General features: G+C 37.1%; 1 protein-coding gene across 1 annotated transcript in view; it reads right to left on the bottom strand.

Moving 5' to 3' along the window:
- Window positions 1-25,245, bottom strand: part of RBM44 (RNA binding motif protein 44) — a 41,091-nt gene that overhangs the window by 11,944 nt on the left and 3,902 nt on the right. Inside the window, 13 exon segments of the mRNA XM_025463603.3 lie at window positions 1,591-1,879; window positions 4,540-4,613; window positions 4,720-4,799; window positions 6,466-6,594; window positions 7,321-7,435; window positions 9,282-9,366; window positions 9,499-9,521; window positions 9,616-9,799; window positions 10,295-10,471; window positions 12,012-12,070; window positions 12,307-13,152; window positions 13,154-13,899; window positions 16,979-17,069. Coding sequence (XP_025319388.1) covers window positions 1,591-1,879; window positions 4,540-4,613; window positions 4,720-4,799; window positions 6,466-6,594; window positions 7,321-7,435; window positions 9,282-9,366; window positions 9,499-9,521; window positions 9,616-9,799; window positions 10,295-10,471; window positions 12,012-12,070; window positions 12,307-13,152; window positions 13,154-13,899; window positions 16,979-17,051 — 2,880 coding nt within the window. The 5' untranslated portion in view covers window positions 17,052-17,069.

The following is a 25,245-nucleotide window of genomic DNA, read 5'->3' as shown; positions in this document are numbered from 1 at the left end:
CCATCTGGATGTCATCTTTGGAAAAATGTCTATTCATGTCTTCTACTCATTTTTAAATCATATTACTCATCTTTTGGAATTGATGAATGGAGAAAGAAGATATGTGTGTGTGTGTGTGTGTGTGTATATAGATATATATATATGCATATATGTATAGATATATATATACCGATATATATATATGCTGGAATATTACTCAGCCATAAGAAAGAATGGAATCTTGCTATTTGAAATGACATGGATAGAGCTAGAGTGTGTAACAGTAAGTGAAATAAGACCGAGAAAAACATACCACATGATTTCACTCATACGTTGAATTTAAGAAACAAAAAAATTAGCAAAGGGGGAAAAAGGTAGAGAAACAGACAAATTAAGAAACAGATTCTTAACTAAAGAGAACAAACTGATGGTTACCAGTGGGGAGGTGAGGAGCTAGACAGGGGATTGGGATAAAGGACACATTCGTTGTGAGGAGTACCAGTTGATGTAAGGAAGAATTGAATCACCATTAACTGTAACCATTCCAGTTAGCTGTATGTTAACTGGAATTTAAATAAAAACCTAAAAAACATAACCCTATAAAAATGGTCAAAACATGAACAGGAATGAAATGCTATTACCAAACAATATGGATTACTCTCAAATGCAGTAAGCTGTCAGACTAATAAGGTTACATAATATTCATTTATATGACATTCTGGAAAAGGTAAAGTAAGAACAGGAAACAGACATTCCAGACAACGTTCTGGAATGATGGAATGATGGAACCGTGCTGTATCCTGATTGTGGTGGTAGTTACACGTCCATGTGCATTGCCTAAACTCAGAAATACCAAAAGGAGTGAATTTTACTCTATGTAAATTTTTAAAAATTTGTGGCATTCCTCTAGGACCCTGGGCATTTTGCTGAGCAGTGGAGACAAGAGTGAAGGGGGCAACTTCATCATTTTCCATGTAGTGTTTAAAACCCCAATGAGGGGGATCCCTGGGTGGCGCAGCGGTTTAGCGCCTGCCTTTGGCCCAGGGCGTGATCCTGGAGACCCGGGATCGAATCCCGCATTGGGCTCCCGGTGCATGGAGCCTGCTTCTCCCTCTGCCTGTGTCTCTGCCTCTCTCTCTCTGTATGACTATCATAAATAAATAAAAATTAAAAAAAATAAAATAAAACTCCAATGTGGTAAAATTGAGGGCATATAATAATAAAATGACTATATTTTATGGTTTTAATGATTATGAATTAAGGATCAACTTTGAAAAAAAATGATGGGAGAGTGTAACTAACTACTTACATAGGAATAGTGTCCAAGAAAAGGAGGAAAAAAGACTGCAAAGTACTGGCAAAGAGTCTAGTTAAAGGTAAAAAGAAATAGTCTATACCAGGCCCACAAAGATCTATTTCACCCCCCTCCCCAAAGAGCAACTAAGTCATACAAAAAACAGGTTATGGTGGACTCAAGGTTAGAAACGATACAGATTAACATTCTCATTCCCACTTCAAGATCCCTGATTCTGGAGTTATTGTTCTACAAACCTACTTATTGCGGTATGGCCTATACAAAGACCATTTAAGGGATCCAACAAGAAAACTAACCTTCTGGTCAAAAGGAAAAAACTCATTGTCTTGCTCAGATCCCAGCTGCCTTGGCCTAGTTCTGGGCAATCTTGAAATAGAGGAGACTGAGTTAGTTTCTTTGTTGGTGTTTCTCTCCAGATTATTCCAAGTAACTCTATTTCCATTTTTGCAGGAAAGTGGTGATGTATATTCTCCAGGAGTTTTAACAAGCCGCACATTTACTGACTTTCCATTTATTTCTATCCCATTCATTTCTTTCACGGCCATCTTTGCATCAATGTTTTTTTTAAAAGCAAGGGATGCATATCTAACATATAAAAGGAGAAAATAAAGGTTGTTAATGACTAAATTGCCTCACACTTCACTTTGTAACTACTGGATACAGACATATCTTTTACAAGAATAGCTGCCCCTAAAAATAAAACGGTTACTATGCTTTCCTTGGGATTAGGAAGGATATTTATTATTTAGGATAACTAAATAAAAACAAATTAGAGGCCCTTGGGTAGCTCAGCTGGTTAAGTGTCTGACTTTGGCTCAAGTCATGATATCAGGGTCCTGGGATCGAGCCCACATCGAGCTCCCTGCTCAGCGGGGAGCCTGTTTCTTCTCCTCCTTCTGCCCCCCACCTCTGTTTCTGTTCTGTCTTTTTCAAATAAATAAAATCTTTAAAAAAACCCAAATATGGTAAGTAAAAGACAGCATTTCTTGTTAATTCTCTCCTATTAATTTCACATTAAAATTTAATGTAAAACATTTGCAAAGTTGCTATATGACAGAGTAACAGATTACTAGCCTTAGGATAATTGATTATTTTTTCTAAAAAACTTAAAATTAATCTCCATATATAAAACATAACCCTGAGGTGGATCAAAGGCTTAAATGTGAAAGGCAAATTTTAAAAACATTTGGCAGAATATGTAAGATAATGTCCTTAAGACCTTGTAGTGGAAAAAATAGGACCAAAAATGCAGTCAGAAAAATCTAATCAGAATTATAACCATCTGACCGAGAAAGTTAGGCAAGAGTCATCCTTCTGAAATCACCAGCCATAGAGGTGTCAGTGGAAGGAGATAAATCAAATCTGAAACAGAGTTGTTTTCAAAAGACACAACTATGGATATACTTTTGTAAGTTCCTGTATTTTTCTTTTAAAATGTGTTTTCTAGGGGCTCCTGGGTGGCTCGTGTTTGAGCGTCTGCCTTCAGCTCAGGTCATGATCCTGGGGTCCTGGGATCGAGTCCCACATCGGGCTCCCTGTGAGGACCCTGCTTCTGCCTCTGCCTGTCTCTGCCTCTCTCTCTGTGTCTTATAAATGAATACTTATAAGTATTTAAATAAAATAAGTAAATAAAATCTTTTTAAAAATGTGTTTTCTAAACTTCCACACAGGTTGTATAATGCTTCAAATAGTAAAACAAAACAAAAAATAAAACAAACAAAAAAACCAAGTTTTTTTTTTTTTTTTTAAAGGATTTAATGGGATCCCTGGGTGGCTCAGCAGTTTAGCACCTGCCTTTGGCCCAGGGCGTGATCCTGGAGTCCCAGGATCGAGTCCCACATTGGACTCCCCGTGTGGAGCCTGCTTCTCCCTCTGCCTGTGTCTCTGCCTCTCTCTCTGCGTCTCTCATGAATAAATAAATAAAACGGGACTCCAGGATCACGCCCTAGGCCAAAGGCAGGCGCTAAACTGCTGAGCCACCCTGGGATCCCCAATAAATAAAATCTTTTTAAAAAAAGGATTCAACAAATACTAAAAGAGTATTTCACATCAAGTAATACTTCCAAGGCTTACAAAACTACTTTAACGTAGTGGGATGTATTAACAACACATCAATAGGTCAAATAAAAAAAGCAGGGACAGCTCGGGTGGCTCAGCAGTTTAGTGCTGCCTTCAGCCCAGGGCCTGACCCTGGAGACCCAGGATCGAGTCCCACGTTGGGCTCCCTGCATAGAGCCTGCTTCTCCCTCTGCCTGTCTCTCTCTCTCTCTGTCTCTCATGAATAAATAAATAAAATCTTAAAAAAAAAAAAGCATATGATCAAAGCAATATCACAGCATTTTTTTTTTTTTTGAGAGAAAGCATGAGGTGGGGGGTGGAAGTAGGAAAGGGAGAGAGAGAAAATCTTAAGCAGGCTCCACACCCAGCACAAATCCTGACACAGGCTCGATCTCACAATCCTGAGATCATGACCTGAGCCAAATTCAAAAGTCAGACACCCAACAGACTGAGCCACCCAGGCACCCATATAAGACCCTTTCTTAATTGGTAAAGACTTTTATATATAAAATAAACAGCTATCCTCATTAGTGATAAAATAGTTAAGGCATTTCCATTAAGTTATCACCACTATTATTTGATGATTTTAAATGTTGCTGCAATGTCAAAAAACAGAAAGCATTATGATACAAATTGGAAATGACTGTATATAGATGTATAAAACAAAAGCATCAACTAAAAGGTAATTAAAATTAAAAATAATAAACCTATACAATTTTCTGAGTGTCTATTAAATGCTTGGCTTTATTCCTATTGATTTATTAACTAGTAATTGTCTCTCAGCAATGAGATGAAGGTACTATTATAACCCTCATTTACAAATGAAGAATCTAAGGTACGGAAAGGTTAAGTAACTTGCCCAAATTTATTCAGCAAGTTACTGATGCAACTCGGAACAGAACCCAAAGCCATAAGCCATCTAGCTACAGAGCCCATTCTCTTAATGAAACTCTACTGCTCCTACAAAATGGTAAGGAAACAGGAGTAAGTGCATGAAAATCAATAACCCATTAATGGCAAATTAAAAAGTACAACGGAAGATTTGATTGGGAATAGGAATCAAGGAAGGAGTTCCACCAGGCTGGGAAAGCTCTGTGGAAATGGCCCTTGACTTTATCACCACTGTGGCTACTGTACACTACAGAACCCCTGGCACACAGCACACCTACTGAATTTGGGAAACCTACCTATAATTAGTAGAAGAATCATAAATTGAAATTTCAGAAACTTGGTACTTCTGGAAATGAGACCTTAAATCAGCCTAAAAGAAAAATAAAAGCTTGTGAAAGGAAGAAAAATAAAAAATATCAAAATGTGAACAATTAATTGATTTTAGAATGAAATTCAGAAAATAAGTCCTGGCATACCTCAGATACTGAAGAGCAGAGACCACCAACATGTATCAAATACCCTTTATCTTTTCGTAAAGGTTCAATATTCTTCATTTCTGCTTGCAGACAAATATAATATACGACCATTATTGTTTAATGTTTTAAAAGAAATGTGAAGACCATTTAAAAAAAAAATCACAAGGCTTCTTACAAAGTTATTACCGAATATCAGAACTAGACTGAAGACCAAGAGCCTAGAGTATAGTTTTTAGGGCCTTAATCATATCATCTTCAAAATAACAAGCTTGGACTGGTTAATATCAAGTCTCTTGTAGTTCAAAAATGGGCCAATAACATCGAGTCAGGATAATCAATTACAACATAACTAAGAAGGTGTCTTTTATTTGTCTTTGGTTCACAGAAGTGCATCCAAGATGCTGGATGCAGAGAGAACCCAAACTGCCCCAGGTTAACACTGGCTGGGGCTTATGTATATTCATTTCTGTCCTGGGGAAACATCACACCAACAAAACCTCTGAGTCAGAAAAACAGCAACAGCAAGTATACAGCCTGTTAACGGCAACGGCACATTAGAAAAAAAAGGGGTGGGGTACAAAACCTGGGGTACAAACACCTGGATTTGCATAGCACTTTTTGGGAACCACAAATATTAGGATTACATATACAGTTTCTTCCATTCTCAGAATGTATTTTCAGTGGTGTGCATTTTGAAGAGAACTTGGTCTGAAATCAAAAGGGATTCACTGAATTGAGACTCTTTCAATTTACTGGCAAAACTCATACTTGGTACACAATAAATATTTGTTGAATGAATTCTTAAAGTAGTTTTAATTTATTGGTTTTCTATTTGTATATAATAATGGAGGGCAGCCCTAGTGGCTTAGCGGTTTGACGCTGCCTTCAGCCCAGGGCCTGATCCTGGAGACCCAGGATTGGGTCCCACATCGGACTCCCCGTGTGGAGCCTGCTTCTCCCTCTCCCTGTGTATCTGTCTCTCTCTCTCTCTGTGTCTCTCATGAATAAATAAATAAATAAAATCTTAAAAAAAACTAATGGGATAGTTGTAATTTTTGGTTTTTTTTCACTCAATAATAATAGCCTAACATCTCCTGAATGCCCCTCATTACTGCAGGCATTATTTACACAAGAAAAAAGCCCAATATAACCATTGCTATCATGTAAAATAAAATGAAAGCATACAGGAATAAAGGAAAGGAAGGTAGCATATATTTAGAAATGATAGAAGGGCAATGATCACAGATATTAGAGGAAATTCCAACCATTATAAGCAATTAAAGACTAAAGATGAAAACATTCCTGAAATAGACCAAATCGTTAAGGGGAAGCAGACCATTTGGATCCCTTGTGCCCATGACAGAAAGTGCTGGCTGCCTGCCAGACACTGGGAGCTGGTTCTGCTCACCATATGTCCCTCTCCTGGGGAATGTCCATCGAGGGCTCAGAGGAAGAGTGTGCCGGGAGGAGCACTTGGGGTGGCCTGGAGTGGCGAGAGAGGTCACGGACCCCTACTGCTAACTAAATCTGGGGTTTAAGCTTTTAGTTTTCTGAAAGAGAAATGAACATTTTAAACTGATTTACTCTCTAGAAAAATTGACCTCTGTCCAATTTCTCATGTTTTGTAATTTTAAAGGAAAGCCACAACAATAAAATATTAAAACAGTTCAGTTTCAAGAATAACACAGAAGATGGTCACAAAATGATCTAGAATAGGATTTTCTTAGTAAATTATTATGAACCAACCTTGTGGAAACTTTGGATCTCCTTTGTCTTTTTCTATTTGAGTTTCTTGTATTCCTGAGAAATCAAGTCCTGTCAGGTTTTCTTTAGCATCAAACCAGTCTTCACTTACTTCTCGGTAACTTTTGCAGTCTGAGAAATTGAACGGAAGTAGCTGTAAATTATGTACCATGTTACTCTCTGAGAAGTTATCTAAAAAGCTTCTCAGAATGAATCACTATGATGACAATTACTAGTTTTATGTAAAAATAAATATCAGCCAAGTATAAACTAAGCATAAAGATTCTTTGAGAAGGGTTTTTTTTTCCTACTCCCTGAATAAAAAATACTATTCTGAGTAATCTGCTTCTCAGTTTTAATAAACAGATTCCTAGCTTATTATAAGCCTTACTTTTCTGATTTTTAAATTATCCTTTACTGATGAAGAGACACATTTTTATAAACAGAATAATAGTAAACACCTTTAAAAAGGGATTCATCAGTACTGTAGCTCTATTTCATTAAAAAACAAATTAATAATCTTTTGGGAATGATTATAATCTCTTCCCATAGAGGACTAAGTGAAAACAAAGGATAATTTACATAGATACAAACTGGACAGAGGAAAGAATTTTTAGTTTGGAAAACATGAACCAGAAGAATAAATCTGTATTATTATTTAACATTACCAAATATATTAAGTAATCTTATAGAGGTTAAGTAGATATAGTAAGAACATACTTAACATTCATAATCAGAATGATGCCATCCAGTCAATTAAAAATATTTATTTTGATTTAATCACTGGGCACTAGGACTATTTTAAACTTTGCTATTTGTTTTTGGGCAATGATAGAGGACTTATATCTTCACACTGACCTTTGTCATCGAGTTTCAGCTGACTAAAGTCTATATTTATGTCACCATTTTTTAAACCATCTTCCTTGGGTGATGCATCCTGTTTAGGAGGACTCTTGTCAGACAGTAAGGACATCTGAGGATTAAAATAAAAACAACAACAGTAAACACGGACCAACAGTTACTGCACTGTTACTCTGTGGCAGGCACTCTTCACTACATTGTTCAGTCCTCACAACAATGAAGGCAACCAGAGCAAAATCATTCTCTGTAGGTGAGCAACTCAAAGTGAATAACTTGCTCCTTTCCTTTATGTCAGCCACACTTAACGAGAATAAGGATTTGAACCTGGCCTGTGTACAGTGACTGTATGCCAACACTATATTATTTAGCAAAGTGTGGCACACATACACTCCGGAAGTACTTAAGATGATTTTCAGAAGTGTACATATAAGTATTTTTCACTTAACAACTAACAATAATATACCTAACAATTAAGAGTAATATACTTAATGTGTGCTTATATATACCTTTTATTTATAAAAAGTAACATTTTTTCCCATATGTAATACTTTTTACACATAATTTAAAAAGGAGAATCATTTAGGGGTGCCTGGAGAATTCAGTCAGTTGAGTGTCTGGCTCTTGATTTTGGCTCAGGTCACGATCTCAGGGTCACGGGACTGAGCCTGTGTCAGGCTCCACATTCAGCAGGGAGTCTGCTTGAGATTCTCTCTCTCCCTCTGCCCCACCCCCATCCTCCACTCCAGTGCACTCTCCCTAAAATAAATGAATAAATCTTTTTTTAAAAGAAAATTACAAAGCAAATAATGTTATAGGTTATATATGGCTATAGGAAACTGTGAAGATGGTACACAAGTAGTTGAAATGTAGCAACATTACCCTATACTATCCTGGTTTTCACACATCATCTGCTAATTTAATGAGTCAGATGTCAACATTTCATCCTAAATTATAATAGGTTTTGTTTTAGAGCCCAAACTAAGATTATATAAAAATTGTTGTATGTGCATCTTGTACTTTTAGAAATAATTGATCTCCCCCAATAAGCAGGTTATCTATCTCATTACCTTAGAATGATGAAAAAAATCCTCCAGAACATTACATACTATTAAATGAACAAGTTTTAGCAAATTATGTAAGAAATGTGAGGATATAAAAATCTGGTTTTAGATCTGTTACATCTTTGTGGATAACTGAGTTTTTTTTTTTTTTAACATGTAGGACGATGGAATACATGATTTGCTAAAATAATTGACTTTTAATCATTTATTAATTGAAAAGTATATTTGAAATGCATCTTATTATTTAAGACTACTCCAATGGTATAAACTCAGGGTTGAGGCCAAAATCAGAAAACAGAAACGAACTTCAGCTTTTCTACTGCACGGTCTCACCTCAGAATGGAATATAACCTGTGTTTCTATACCGCTTCACAATCTGCACAGTGCCCTCACACAGACTGTCACCGGACACACAATTCCTTAGAGGGTGACAAGAGAGACCAAGAACAGCTACCTATGAGAGGCATTTAAAATTTTTGTCATTTCAATAAAGAAAGAATTAAACCTTTGTCTAAAATGAATGAGGTATTTCTTTACCTCAGGAGATGCAGATAACGACTGACTAGCTTTAAGCACACTGGATCAGCATGTTGGTGGCCCTAGGTCATGGCTGCCTTAGACAGTTCAGGTCTATACCTACTGTCATGGTGAGTCATTAATGTCATGGCCTGTCATCCTCAGAAGTCTCCTGGTTTGATGGGTCACCCTACTGAACATAGACCACTGTCCACTGTTTGATCAGGACATGTTCCTTCTAACCACTTATATCCCTCAAATGGTAGTACACAAAGCCAGCTGAGTGGAAAGAAAGATGTGAGAGCCTCTGAAAATTACGGTTTACTTAAAGCCATAAAATTACATATTTACATCAATGAACTACTTTTAAAAAAATCTCACTTGAGAGAGTGTCTTTTTTAGGCTTGAAGAGACGTCAGCATCACATGTACTTGGATTACCTAGTTCAGGATCTGCTCCTGAAAAGCTAAACAGACAAATGTTTCATTAAATAGCTTATCAATGTTCTGAAAAAGGACCAACAGAAAATTTAAAGTTAACTAAATAAAGCAATTTTTAAGAGCTAATGAATTCTACATTAGATGAAACCATAACTTACACATGTGATTCTTCTTTCATCAGCTTGAAAGAGAGAAAAGGGAAGACAAATCCTTTAGTTAAAAATGCATTCTGTGTAAATGGAGTAATATTTTAATTCTAAAACACACACACGTACCGTGGAAGCAAACGCAGACAAGGTCGATAATAACTTTGACTCCACGGCCAGTGGGGGCAGCTCTTCCAGAGGCATGCCTTTGTTTATCTTTTCTTTCAAACTCTCATATCTAACCTTTAAATCTCCCAAAACAGACAGCAGTGCTGGTGCTAATTCCTTCTTAGTAGAATTACTTGGTAAATACCTGTTCAAAAGTCAAGTTTACAAAACTCCTTAGGCACAAGTCATCCATTTAACACATACTGTATTATGTTACATTATATCATATTACATTATACTACATCGCACTACACGCTGAATTCTGACTCTACCAGGTCTTTACAGATTTTTTTCTTTGAAATGTTTAGTAAAAGAAAACCAAAGAAAATGTTCTTCTCGGGGCAGCAGAAGCAGCCCTCAGCATAGAAGCTGGAGAGAATGCGCCAGGATGTCATGCCAACTCTGCAACGGACTCCAACCACACTGGAAATGCCCTGTCGATCTTTCCACTGGATTCACCATCTCAACACATCTTGCTGCCTCCCCATGGAATTAAAATCTCCTGTGTCAGTTAACAAACCCAGTTAACAATCTACCCCTCACTTTGCCTCTTAAAAATAAAAATCAATAAATTTTCTGGTATAAATTTAAAGCTTGTAATAACTTTCTAAGAAGATAGAGGTTTCAAATTAACAGTCACCTATTGACCCCTGCCCTGTTTTCCACTACAAGCCTGTAAATATCAGTGCAGTGGCGGTGACACATCTGATAGTGAACATTTAAGAGGTGCAACTCTGCTTTGATGGCTCTCTGCATGAGTTTCTGACAGCAATTTGATGGCAAATTCTTCTCCGGCTCTTTAGAAAGTCGACATTCCCTTTAAAATAAAAGACTGGATTAGGTAAGATTCCAAATATTTTTCTCTGTTCATGACATGCCTCTCAAAGAGATTTTAAATTTCTTACACTTTCCTGTCAAGTTTAAATCAATTTCTACTAAGATGGAAGGGCTGTAGGAACATATTACATCCTCAGAAAATAAGGATGTCAAGTCAAAGGTAAATATTTCTTTCTAGAAGTCAAGGAAGTGAAACAATTTCCAATTTATACTTTCTTTTATCAGAAAAGGATTCTTTTTTTTTTAAAGATTGATTGATTTATGATAGACACAGAGAGAGAGAGAGGCAGAGACACGGGCAGAGGGAGAAGCAGGCTCCATGCCAGGAGCCCGACGCGGGACTCGATCCCGGGACTCCAGGATTGCGCCCTGGGCCAAAGGCAGGCGCTAAACCACTGAGCCACCCAGGGATCCCCTCAGAAAAGGATTCTGAAGTACAGAATCAACTTTATCCATAATCAACAGATTTTCAACATAAATCAAGCTTTGGCCAACATATTTTAAAGTTATAAGTGTTCTGGATAGATACGGCTCTTAAATGTATTCTCTTTTTTAAAGATTTTATTTATTTACTTATTTGAGAGAGAGAGAGAGAGAGAACACACATGCATGCAGAAGTGCGAATCAGGGGGAGAGGGGCGGAGGGGGATAGACAGAGAATCTCAAGTAGACTCTGCGATGGGTACCAGCCAACACCGGGCTGGAGCTCATAACCCTGAGATCATGACCTGAACTGAAACCAAGAGTCAGATGCTTAACCGACTGAGCCACCCACATCCCCTGCATTATCTCTTTAATAGAAAATGTACATATGTGTTTCTTAACTGTCCTTATTACAAGCAAATATTTCACTGTTAATATATCAAAAAGACTCAAATCACTATTATTCCTTCAATGTTAATAGCTGTTGGTTAGTAGTTCTTCCCTTGCTACTAGTTGCCACTTCTAGATATTCTCAACACTTCAGCCATAGGAAATCAACTCTTCTACTTAATTTTACAGGACTGGATACCAGATTAAACTCATCAGGAGAATAAAGAATGAGTGAAGGAAAAAGTAAATGGCCTCAGAGCATGAATACTAATTTGGCTAGGTTCTCCATGGATGCAGAGTAAATTACACGATGAAGTAAAATCAAGATTAAAGTACTCCAGTGAAAGTAGCTATTTTACTTCTTCAAATATGTAAGTTTTCTAAAGATGCTATTTTGTTTTGGTCTACAAGGGGATCAAATTATGGAAAATGGAGTATAGATCAGTATAGATTTGGGTTGGATACATAAAAATAAGATGCCATGAGTTTCTGAAGGAATTATTGAGATTGAATCTTAATAATTGAAAAGCTTTAATATTATACATTAGCCTAATATTTATTTGTTGGAAGGCAAATGGCTGAAGCAGATGATCTCTTTTAAGTCCCTTTTAGTTTTATTCCATATGGCTAAACACTCTACATAAAGCAAACTACGGTTTTGATTTTTTTTCCACATGTGTATCTGCAAGTTTCTGCATCTGACTTACGTTTCAGGATGTTTCTTTAAGTCTGTGATAGCAGATGCTTTTCTTAATTCCAGGGAATCCTGGAAAACATGATTTAAAATGAAATTTGAAATAGATGGCAAACATATGTTGTATCTGGAGTTCCAAAATGGTAAAATTTAAAGCCCAATTTCTAATTGACTTGGTGGCAATAGCTGCCACCAAAGAAGGACAGAGTTTGGTAGCAATCTATTCACTTTTCCCTCATCCAGCATCTTCTCACAAAAGCCTTAGAAGCCCCTGTTTTAATTCAACAAACCAAAACATTTGGCTTTACCTTATTTAGAAAATTTCCATTAGGTTTTGAACTGTCAACGGAGAGAGATTTTGTCACAGTTCCTGGTGCATCTTCATTATTCTGACTGTATGACCAATCTGTATTACAAGCAACGCTTCTCTGTTTCTCACTGGGCCATTCACCAGGCCGTTTTTTATTCATCATTGTTATCTCTGTATTGCTTGATGTAGATGCTACAGAAAATCTTGCACTTGTTGCCCTGCTGGTTGTGAAACAAGCCCTAAAATCAGTGCTAACATCCACTGTCTGATTGACTGTGACTGTACAGTTTGCTGCGTCTGTCACTAATTTGGGATGTGTTCCTTCTATATTGTGAAAGCAAGCTTTATTTGTGCTACTGCCATTAGCAACCTTCAGGGAGCTATCTTCTATTGCCTGGTTATCTTTGACTGCAATCCTCGGGAGAGTAACAGAAAAATCTAAGGCTGGATTAGGGGCATTTTGTAGGCTTTTACAGTGTGAATTTCCACAGGCAGAAATTACTGAGTCATCAAAAACAGAGGTCCAGGAAGTTTGACAATCTTTACAAGGTTGGAGTAACATCTGTAAAGCTTTGTCTTGTTGTAGTGTGCTAGAATTTTCAAGGTGGTGTGACTTTTTGTTCTCAACAATTGCATTCCCACAACGATCTTTACTTTCAATTATTTGACATTTCATTTTGCCAGTATACGTTTTAGTTTTTAATGCTTTTTGAGGGTTTAAGAAACTATTCTGAGACTGAGATTCCTGGCTCTCAAGGGGACTACTTCGTAGTACAATTTCATCAAAGACTGTGTGGTACATTAAACTTGTCTCTTGTTCCTTATACATTTCATGCTTTGGTTCAGTGATATTCTCTTAACACAACGGAATTCTGAAACTTGGAGCCATGAGGTGCATCTTCTTGTCCATAAGCATCAACTGAATCTAAAGAGATGTTAGAATTACTTTCCAATTTAACATGATTACCTTCTAGATTGCTAGCACATTCAAATTCATAACCTGAATTTTTTAATCCAACAGTTTCCAGATTAGGTATGTTCAATGCTTTTGTTTGGTCAAAAGATAAGTGGGTACTTGTGTATTCTTGCTCTTCCACACTGTGATATTCCTGCTGTGAGTCTTCATCTGTATCATGCTTTTGCACATCTTCAGCAGTTTCTTTATAATCATTGTTTGAAATCTTATAGGTTCTTTCCAAGCCAATTATCTTATTACCTTGATATTCCAAAATATCAAAAAACACCCCTTCTCTTTTCTGCATTTCAGAATCTAATTCTGAATTTAAAGGAATAAGACTTTCACTTAGTTTTGACTCTGAATAATGTATAGAATATGTTTCATTCAAGAAAGCACAGTCAATACTATCCTTGAACTCACTAGCCTGAGAGAGATTACTGTCTCTGTTAGAATCTGGAGTCCCAGTACAAGATGGCTTCAATAAATCCATTTGCTCAGTACTGCTGACGTCTTCGTCATTAGTTATTTGTTCTAGTACCAAGGAATCCCAGTCATCATCGAGAAAAGTCAATTTGGCTTCGTTACAACCATTGGAAGATAATAAATTTTCTTTCTTAGGATCAGAAGGCTCATCTGGTTAAAAAAAGAAGAAAATGTTGACAGCATTAACATTACAGAAGCTAAATATTAGAAAAGACCTGAGACATGATCTAATCAAGTTCTTCCCAATATAGGAATAGATTTACACCATGCATGACAAATATCCCTTATGGTTGCTACTATGGACTAAATTTTGTCCCCCTCAAAATTTCCATGTCAAAGCCTTAACTCCCAGTGTGACAATAACCAGAGATGGGGCCTTCGAGGTATAATCAGGGCTAGATAAGGTCATGGGGATGGGGTCTTCAGGATGGGCTAAGTGCCTCAAGATGGGATAAATGCCAGAGAGCTTACTCTCTCTTTCCATCATGTGAGAATACTGCAAGAAGGTAGCCATCCACAAGCCAGGAAGAGAGCCCTTATGGAGAACGTGACCATGGTGGCACCCTAATCTGGACTTCTAGCCTCCAGAACTGTGAATAAATGAACATATGTTGTTTAAGCCACCCAGTCTATGGTATTTTGTTATGGTAGCCCCATTGACTAAGATAATAGCCAAGATTCTTCTTGAACTCTTTCAATGGCAAGGTGTTAACTATTTATAAGGCAGCTACTCTGTAATCTTTGGGTGCCTCCTAATGACAGCCTTAGGCACTGCAGAGACAAAGAAAAGAAGACAGGCACTGCACCCCAACACTTACAGCTTTCATAAGGGTCACAGATAAGAAAAGGACACTTAAGTACAATACAGTTGAAGAGTGCTGACAGAGTTGTGTTAATGAGGAGGTAATGAGCTTGAGAAGGAGAAACAAACCTCAGAGAAAACTATATTTAAAAAGTGTTTTGAAACAAAATAGTTATTTTAAGCAAATCAAATAGCATACACATAGAAAATTAGCTACATGAAAAAAGATAGAATGTTCAGTAAATTGTAAACTATGCTGGAGTAAAACAGCTCAAAGGAAATGACAGGAGCTATGAACATTATGATGTGTTAAGAGTTTGACTGTTACTCCAAGACAATAACTACTGAAAGCTTCTTGAAAGGATAGTCATGGGAATGGAGTAAGTTTATATGCCCCAGAATAAAGGCTGGAAGGGGAGACTGAGTACAGAAGTGGGACAAGAAGCAGGGACAGGTAGAAAAGCACCATAACTGACAAGACTCAGTAGCTGATTAGGAATGGGAGACCAGGGAAAGAGAATGGCTTTCAAAATTTTTGGACTAAGAACATAATCAGAACCATTTTATATCAAGATCCAGTATATACACAGAAGTGACTGTGACTAAAAATTTTACAAAACAGTAACTACTCTACGACCAATGTATGAATAAATAAATAAAATCCTTAAAAAAAAAGCTGATCACAATCAGCTAAGTTGATTTCATGACTACCACCTGCATGGACATCATTCTGAGATAATGCTAAGGTTTACAACTTGGTATTACAGTGGAAAGGGAATATCTGAAGCTAAAGAGATAGGCACTTCATGAAGAGGAGTAGAGGGAGAGCAAAGGAGGTGAGGGAGGAGATAATGAGGTGTTGGTTACAAGCAAGTGGAGTCTGAGGTCAAAGATAAACATTCACATGTGAATATCTGATAAACTGTTAAAAATACGGGGTTGGAGCTAAGGCTAGCAGTGCCCGCTTTACTTTTATTAATTTATTTTTAAAAGATTTTATTTATTAGAGAGAGAGAGAGAGACAGGCAGAGGGAAAAGCAGGCTCCACGCAGGGAGCCCAACATGGGACTTGATCCCTGGTCTCCAGGATCACGCCCTGGGCTGAAGACAGTGCTAAACCGCTCGCTGAGCCACTGGGGCTACCCCAGCTTCACTTTAAAATTCAACTATTTTTCTTAGGGATTTGTATAGGAGTTTGTTATGTATTCTGGGTACTAATTCTTTGTTTTTCATATTTAAAATACTAGTGACTTTTTCCCTAGTTTACTGCTTATCTTTTAACTTTTTTTTTTTTTTTCTTAAAGATTTCATTTATTTACTCATGAGAGACACAAAGAGAGAGGAGGCGGAGACACAGGCAGGGGGAGAAGTAGGCTGCCTGCGGGGAGCCCAAAATCTTATCACACCATGTTTTTTTTTTTTTTTTTTAAAGATTTTATTTATTCATGAGAATACACAGAGAGGAGAGAGAGAGAGAGGCAGAGACACAGGCAGAGGGAGAAGCAGGTTCCATGCGGAGAGCCTGATGTGGGACTCAATCCTGGGTCTCCAGGATCAGGCCCTGGGCTGAAGGCAGCGCTAAACTGCTGAGCCACCCGGGCTGCCCCACACCATGGTTTTTAAAGATTAGTCAAGTGGATCAGTCTTTTCTTCTCTGACTTCCGGGTTTTGTCTCTCTGGTCTTCTCTACCACAGATTTATAAAAGTGTTCTTCCATATTTTATTCTAATCCTGTGTGTGTTAAAATCATATATATTCAGGGCAGCCCAGGTGGCTCAGCAGTTTAGTGCCGCCTTCAGCCCAGGGGCCTGATGCTGGAGACCCCGGGTCTAGTCCCTTGTCGGGCTCCCCGCATGGAGCCTGCTTCTCCCTCTGCCTGTGTCTCTGCCTCTCTCTCTCTCTCTCTGCCCCCCTCCTCTCTCTGTGTCTCTCATGAATAAATAAAATCTTTAAAAAAATCCTATATATTCATAAGCACAGAAAACTCAGTCATCTTGCTTTCCATGCTCTTGTTAGTTCGTGTCTTCTCATCTATCATTACCACAGAGAAAGAAATTTCAGATTTGGGTGAAGATAAAACATCTACAACTTGGGTAGCAGAGGCCAACCTGCCCATCTTCCACTTAGCACCCTGAAGGCTACCGTACATGCCAGTTCCTAAAGTCCTGGCTGAATAGAGAAACCTGCTCTTCTCGCTCACCTTTTCTTCCCTACATCTCCATTTACCCAAGAAATCCCGTGTAGGCTGCCCATATTCACCAGAAATCACTGGAGTGAGTTTGCCCAATTCAAAACACACTGACTCTTATCACCTAACTAGGAGGAAGGCTTAGAAAATAGCAATGTTGAAGGGGGAAGTAACTAGGTACCAAATCCATTTAGTACCTCTCTCCATCCAGAATAAAGCCCACTGGCCTGGCCCCTCACCTTTCTGGATGTTTTCTCCATTGTATTGGGAGCCTTTACCAGAAGTTATCTCCACCACTGCAGTAGCCTGCATCTCTCAAGGATGTGCAAACTAGAAGAGAGATAAATATCGAACTATTATCATACTTGGTATTACGTTTAAAAAACTATTAGAAAATCAAGAATTTGATAAAATGGCAATTATAATCAGAGATTCTAACATAAGAGGGCTGATAAAACTGGTAGAACATTTGAATAACTTTTGTAAACACATAAACCGACAGCTAAGTAATAGATTATATTAGACAAGGCACCCAGGTTTGGCTTATTATATTAAAAAAATAAAAAATAAACAGATATGGCACATTCTTTAAAAATTTCCAAGGAACACTAAAGGACAAACAATATATTAGGCCATCAAAAAAAGTCTTAATCCAGGGGATCCCTGGGTGGCTCAGCGGTTTAGCACCTGCTTTTGGCCCAAGGCGCGATCCTGCAGTCCCGGGATCGAGTCCCACGTCCGGCTCTCACGTCGGGCTCCCGGCATGGAGCCTGCTTCTCCCTCCTCCTGTGTCTCTGCCTCTCTCTCTCTCTCTCTCTCTCTCTCTCTCTATGTCTATCATAAATAAATAAATCTTTAAAAAAAAAGTCTTAATCCAAAAAGCAGAGTATTAAGGGCTCAGTGTGACCCACTGATATCAAACCTAGATCAAAAATGTTTCAAAACAAATTATAGACCTATTAAAGCCCATCCATACAATGGAGCATCTCTCAGCAACAAAAGGAACACACTACTGAGGTATGTGATCTTATGGAGTAATCTCAACGAGGGAGCTGAATGAAAGAAGTTGGACAAGAGATCACATATTGACAATTCCATTTAAGTGACATGTGCAGAAAAAGCAAATTTATAGAGATAGAAAGTAGAATAATGATTGCCTCCAGTAGGGGATGGAAAGAGGTGTTTACTGTAAATGACTTTAAGGGATATTACTAGAAGGATTAAAATGTTCTAAAGCTGATTTATGGTGTGATGGTTGCATCACTTGATAAAGTTCCTAAAGTTGCACTGTACATTTGAATGGAGTAAAACATACCTCAATAAAGCTGTTTTTAAAAAGTCACTGACAAGGACTCTTTGAATCCAGCTGCCTCATGAGTTAGTCCAAGCTGGTCACTTAACAGGAAAATCAAGGCACCCCAATGGATATATGCCTGACCCCATAGGAGACCAGCAGAAGAAATGTCTAGCCAACACACAAAATCACTTTGGGCCTTCTGGCTCCTAGTTATCTTTACTGTCTATGCCCCTAAAAAGCTAAGGGTATTGTCAATGAAATTCTGGTGATCAGATATTACAAAGGTTTCTGAGGAGTTTGAAAAGAAATTGATTTTGTTGTCATTCTTAATGAACTATTTCAATTAATGATCCTGAACAAATCATCTAAGTTCACTCACCCTGGGCTACAATGAGAAGACATTACAGTTGACTTTTGAACAACACAGGAGTTAGAGGTGCTGAGCCTTCATGTGTAACTTTGACTCCTTCAAAACTGAACAATAGCCTGCCATTGACAGGCAGCCTTACCAACAACCTAAACAGTTGATGAGCACATATTTTGTATGTTACATGTATTATATTTTATATTCTTAATATTTTTCTAAAAATATGTTATTTATTTATTCATGGGGGGAGGGCAAAGACACAGGCAGAGGGAGAAGCAGGCTCCATGCAGGGAACCTGATGTTGGACTTGATCCCGGGTCTCCAGGATTAGGTCCTGGGCCGGAGGCAGCGCTAAACCGCTAAGCCACCCAAGCTGCCCTATATTTTGTATTTTTTTTTTAATATTTTGTATTCTTACAATAAAGTAAGGTAGAGGAAAAAAAAAGCCTTATTAAAAATTTAATAAGGGGGGAGCACCTGAATGGCTCAAGTCAGTTAAACGCCCAACTCCTGATTTTGGCTCAGGTCATGATCTCAGGGTCATGAGATGGAGCCACGTGTTGAGCTCCACACTGGATATGGAACCTGCTTAAGATTCTCTCTCTCCTCCCTCTGCCCCTCTCCCCACTTGCTTGCGTGCTCTCTCTCTAAATAAATAAATTCCACAAGGAAAATACATTTATAATAAATAATAAATAAATAAATAAATAAATAAATAAATAAATTCCACAAGGAAAATACATTTACAGTACTGTATAAAAAAAAATCTGCATTTAAGTGGACCTACACAGCTCAAACCTATGCTGTTCAAGGATCTATTAAATAAGGCAGAGAGCTTACTTCATGGAGACATCCTGTCTGGCTTTGAACCCTGACCTAGCTACTTAATAAACAGCATGAACTTCAACAACTGAAAACAAATTAATGACCATGAGAGCATTTTGGAACATAGTTCCAAAATATATGGGACCAGGCCAAAGTTAAAACCATAAGAAGACAATTTTAGATGCTTGTTAATAATTCTAACTAAATGAGCTAATAAACAGTCAAGAATCTAGAAAAGATCTGAAGTATTTATATCAAAAAAAGAATTAGTTAAAAAAAAAAAGAATTAGTTAAAACAAACGCAGAAGTGACCAACTGAAAAGAATAAAAGAGGTAACTAAAACCAAAAGCTATTCTTTGAAAAAATAAAGTATATAACTATCAGACAAATTTCATTAAGAAAGGACTGAAACAAGTTAGCAGTGAGAAAAGCATCTGAATAAGAGGTTTCTAAAAAGTACTTGTAAAAACATTATACACTTCTGACAAGTGAAAATTTGACAATAGGCAATTTTCTAGGAAAATAGTTTAAATAAAAAACCTCATAGAAAAAGCTGCAGAGAACCACTCATAGAAAAAAATTGAAAAGGCCATCAAAGATCTATCCTATATCAATTCCTATCAAGCCTTCTAAATTTTTATTTGATCTGCATAGGCAGGAAAGTTCTAAGCCAAGTGAACAAAACTCTAACCTGAATCATAAAAACAGCATTCTGGAACCTCAATCAATTTCCAGACATGTGCCAGTTTACAGACTCAGAATCCTCTCAATGAAGGAGAGGCTGGGTCCTCTTGAGGAAGGATCCTAAAATACACTACTAAAAATGAAAACTATTAATCTCTTTTTCCTAGCTTTTCCCAAAAGGTTAGCCTTTTACCAGACTAAGTGTATACTGGGGAAAAGGAAATAATCAGACCACTGGCTCTGAACTGACTCTGATTTTAGTAGATCCAAAATGTCACTGTGGCCCAGCCCTCCAATCAGAGTAGGGACTTATGGAGGTCAGATGATGAATGCACTTTTAGCTCGGGTCTGTTTTGCTGTGGTTCCACAGGGTCTGGGGACCTAGTTTCAGAATGCATCATTGTGAAAGACATACTTAACAGATAGCAGAATCCTCACAATGGTTCCCTGACTGTTATGGTGGAAAAAGCCAAATGGAAGGCATTGGAATTCCCTTTACCTAGAAAATAGTAAATCAAAGAAATATCACATCCCTGAAGGGATTGCAGAGATTAGTGCCTCCACCAAAGACCCTGAAGATGCAAGGGTTGTGATCCCACATCCCATTCAACTCTCATACTTGTGCAGAAGAGAGATGGATCTTGGAGATGACAGATTATCATGAGTTTAAGAAGGTGGTGACTCCAACTGCAGCGCTCAACCAAATGTGGTTTCATTGCCTGAGCAAGATAGCACACCCCATGGTAGCTGGTATGCCGCTACTGATCTGGCAAACATGGTACAGGTAAGTAGGCAGCGAGCCTACCAGAGGGTTCCTGTTGTCTGTTTTCTTACCTTCAGAAATCACAGCCCTATGCTGCCTGTTGTCCAGTTGTTTCATACACATGGCCTAGTTTTCAAGTTGTTTTATGGCAACATGATAAACTCAGTCTCTGTTACTACATTATGGCCAGACTCTTTCATATGCTTGAGAGTATGTTTTCTGACTACAGTAAATTAAGAATAATAAAAAGTATAACATCCCAAACATTTTTTGATAGACACAAAGAGAGACAGACAGAGAAAGAGGTGGGAGAAGGGCAGAGGGGGAGGGAGAGAGGATTCCAACAGCTCCACATCCAGTGCAGAGCCCAACAAAGGGCTCAATCTCACAACCCTGAGAACATGACCTGTGTCAAAATCAAGAGTCAGACACTTAACTGACTGAGCCTCTCAGACGCCCCATAGAAATTAAACAAAACACTTGTAAATAATTCACGTGTAAAAAAAAATCTCTCAATGGAAATCAGAAAATATTTTGAACCAACTGACTATGAAAATACAACATATCAAAATCTGTAGTGCTTAGAGAGAAATGTATAGCTTTAAGAGCTTATACCAGAAAGGAAAAAAGATTTAAAATCAATGATTTGTCTTAAGAAACTAGAAAAATTAAAACAAATTAAGCCCGAAGTGGGATGGAAATAAGTAGAGGTAAATGAAACAAAAGTAAATGAATAGATAACAATGAATACTTTCAGATTTTTGAAGATTAACAAACTTTGTAAACACTTCACAGAACATTTAAGAAAAAAGAGCAAACACAATTGCCAATATCATGCATGATAAGAGAAGTATTTCTACAGAATTTACAGACATTAAAGTAATAGAGAACATAATAAACAACATTATCTGATAAATTCTACAAGTCAGGCACAATTTCTTAAAAACCACAACTTTCCAAAATGGATTCAAGAAGAAATAAACAATCTAGATAGTCCCATATCTCTTTAAGAAAATTAAACCCGTAATTAAAAATTTTCCCTCAAAGAAAATTCCAGATGCAGATGATTTTACTAATGAATTCTATCCACCACCTAAGGTAGAAATAAAGGCAGAATTCAGTTTTAACCAAAGTTCTTTAGAAAGGTGAGAAGAGGGAGGACTTCCCAATATGTTTTATAGATCCACCATAATCTTGATACCAAAATCTGAAGCCATTGCAAGATAAAAATTAAAAGACCAACAGCTTTCATGCACATACACTCACATATCCTAAAATAAATTTTTGCAAGGTAAATCTGGCAACATATAAAACTAGTTGGTTACTGACCACAGTAAGAGAGTAAAGAAGAAAAAAATCACACTATTATCCCAAGAGATGCAGAAAAAGAATTTTATAACATTTGTTAAAACTCAGAACCTATTCATGGTAAACACTCTCAGCAAACAAAAAACAGTATGGAATTTCCTCAATCTAATAATGGGTATCTACAAAAACCACAAACTAACTAACTAACTAACTATCTATCTATCTATCAAAAAACTGTATGGCTAACATATTTGATAGTGAAAAATTGAATAATTTCTGTCAAAAACAAGACATTTGTTCTCTTACTGTTTATTTCATGTATAGAGGTCTTAGTACAAAACATAAAAGGCATACAGATTGGAGGAAAAAAATAAAAGTGTCTTTATTCACAGATCATATGATAATGCACAGAGAAAAAAACAAAGAAACTACTACAACTAATAAGTAAACTTAACAAGGTTGAAAAATACAAGGTCAAGTGCATTTCTGTATTCTAGTAACAAACATCAGGAAAATAAAAAATTTAAGTAAGTATCATTTAGAAAAACATCAAAAACATTACAAACTTGGTGTTTAAATGTAATGAGAGTTTCATGTATAGGAGTTTTATGTTGAAAACTACAAAATACTGCTGAAGGAAATTAAGGCAGAACTAAATAAAAGGAGATATATACCATGTTCACGGATCAAGAGACTCAATACTGTTAAGATCTGTTCTCTACAAATTGAGCTACAGATTGAACACAATCTCAATCAAAATTGCAGAAGGATTTTTTTTTATAGAAGTTGACAAGTTGATCATAAACTTATATGGAAATGTAATGAACCTAGAAAAGCCAAATAATTTAGGAGAAAATTAAATGACATATATTTCAAGACTTATTAATTATAAGGCCACAATATTTGCAGTGTAGTATTTAGGCTAAAAGATTAAGGAACAAATTATAAGAGCCCAGAGAGTAGCTTGATTTTTGAGAAAGGCACTAATTCAGTTCAATGTGGAAAGGAAGGTCGAAGGCATATTCAATAAATGGTCACTTGATGTGATGAGTATTGAGTTATTATACAAGATTGATGAATCACTTAACTCTACCTCTGAAACTAAGAATACACTATATGCTAGCCAATTAAATTTAAATTAAAATAATGGTGTCAACATAGTTAGATTTCTGAAATAAAGAAAAAGTGCCTGGACCCTTCACTTTACATCATATATGACAACAGAAGTGAGATAGATCACATTTCTGAAAGTAAAAATCAACTGTACATTTTCTCAAGAAAATGTACAGTATATTTATGACTTTGAGGGAGGCAAAGATTTCTTAGGTAGAATATGAAAGGCATTAATTAAAAAGTTGTTAATTTGAGCTTCTACAAAAATTTAAAACTTCTCCTCATCAAAAGACACCACTAAATAAGTGAAAAGACAAGCCAAAGACTGGGAGAAAATATCCACAATTTATATATCCAACAGAGGACTCTTACCCCAATTATATAAAGAATGCACTCAAATATATATTTAGAAAAAGATAATAAAAAAGCGATAAAATACTTGGATATTACTTCACACACATATAACACAAGGCATATGGATTGCTCTTAAGCATATGAGAAAGTGTTCAACATCATTAGTCATCAGGGAAATGCAATTTAACTCACCAACATATCACTTCACATTCATTAGAATGTAAAAAAAAAGACTAATAACAGCAAGTGTTGGTGAGGATGTGGACAAACAAGAATTTATAACAACATTGCTAGAGAAAGTGCAAGTTATTAAAACCATTTTTGAAAAACTGTAAGTTTCTAATGATTTTAAACATATACCTACCCTATTATCAAGAAATTACATTCCAGTTTCAGAAATGTATACCCTTCTCTAGAGAATCATTCTTTAAAATATAAGTCATATGCTAGTGTTGAGGGTATAGAGGTGACCAGTCTCTGCTGTTATAAAATATGAGAGACACATTACAAGAAGTGATTTCCAGAAGTGGGGCAGGAGACTACAGAGGGAGCACAAGAGTCTTTCTCAAACTTGTCTGATACAAGAATCACTTAAAATACAGATGCCAGGGCACCTGGGTGGCTCAGTCTGTTAAGCATCCAACTCTTGATTTTGGTCAGGTCACAATGCCAGGGTCAGGAGATGGAGCCCTGTATCGAGCTCCCTGCTTAGTGCAGAATCTGCTTGAAGTTCTCTCCTTCACCCTCTGCTCTCTCCCCCACTCTAGAGCAGGTGGGGTGGGGTGATGGAGAGAAGGAGCAGACTCCCCACTGAGCAGGGAGCCCCATGCAGGGCTCAATCCCAGGACACTGGGATCATGACCTGAGCCAAAGGCAGACACTTAACCAACTGAGCCACCCAGGCACCCCATAAATAAATAAATCTTAAAAGAAAAAGACTCCACAGCCTAATTTGGGGCCTAGAAATAATATTCTAAGAAACTTCTACAATCTAGAGATTTGGGAAAACATAAATCGCTATGGGTGATACAAAAAAGACCTACCCTGGGGCGCCTGGGTGGCTCAGTCAGTTGGGTATCAGGTCGTGATCTCATGGGTCATGGAACTGAGCTGTAAGTTGAGCTCCATGTTCATTGGGGAGTCTGCCTGAGATTCTCTCTCTGCCCATCCCCCTTCTCTCTCTCTCTCTCAAATAAATAAATAAATCAATAAATCTTAAAAACAAAAGACCAATCCTGGACTAAAGCTTAGCGAAAGCCTTCCTGAGGAATTGTCATTTAAACTGAGATCTGAAAGATGAGCAAGAGTTTACTGTTATATTGATTATTAAATCAACTTAGTATTGATTTTGATATAAAGAATATAATGTCACACATACACAAATGCATTAGTTTTTAAAACTGAGAGATGTATGTATGTATTTGAGAGATGTATTTAAAAAGCAATTAAAAACTAATATTCTAGCTGAGTAAGAGAAATATAACCTATATTTACATTGAATTTCAAAGATAATTAAGTAGGCAATAATATAGCATGGTTGCATTGATAAAGGTCAGGGAAACCTTATAAAGAAAGTGACATATAAGCTAAATCATGAAGGGCACATAGGGGCCAGCCACTAAGAAAGAGCATCTCAAAGGGGATAGAGCATCTCAAGTTAAAAGAACAAATATGGGATGGCTCAGGTAAAAGATGGATAAAAAGAGAAGACAAGACAACTAGACTTAGTACGTAGAAAAGTGAACTCATTATCATTGATAGTATATTCTCTGAACTAGGAATCAAGGAGAAAGA

Source organism: Canis lupus, chromosome 25 (assembly GCF_003254725.2).
Source record: "Canis lupus dingo isolate Sandy chromosome 25, ASM325472v2, whole genome shotgun sequence".
Classification (NCBI taxonomy): domain Eukaryota; kingdom Metazoa; phylum Chordata; class Mammalia; order Carnivora; family Canidae; genus Canis; species Canis lupus.
The sequence above is the reverse complement of the archived record's forward strand: the minus strand, read 5'-3'. Positions and strand labels throughout refer to the sequence as shown.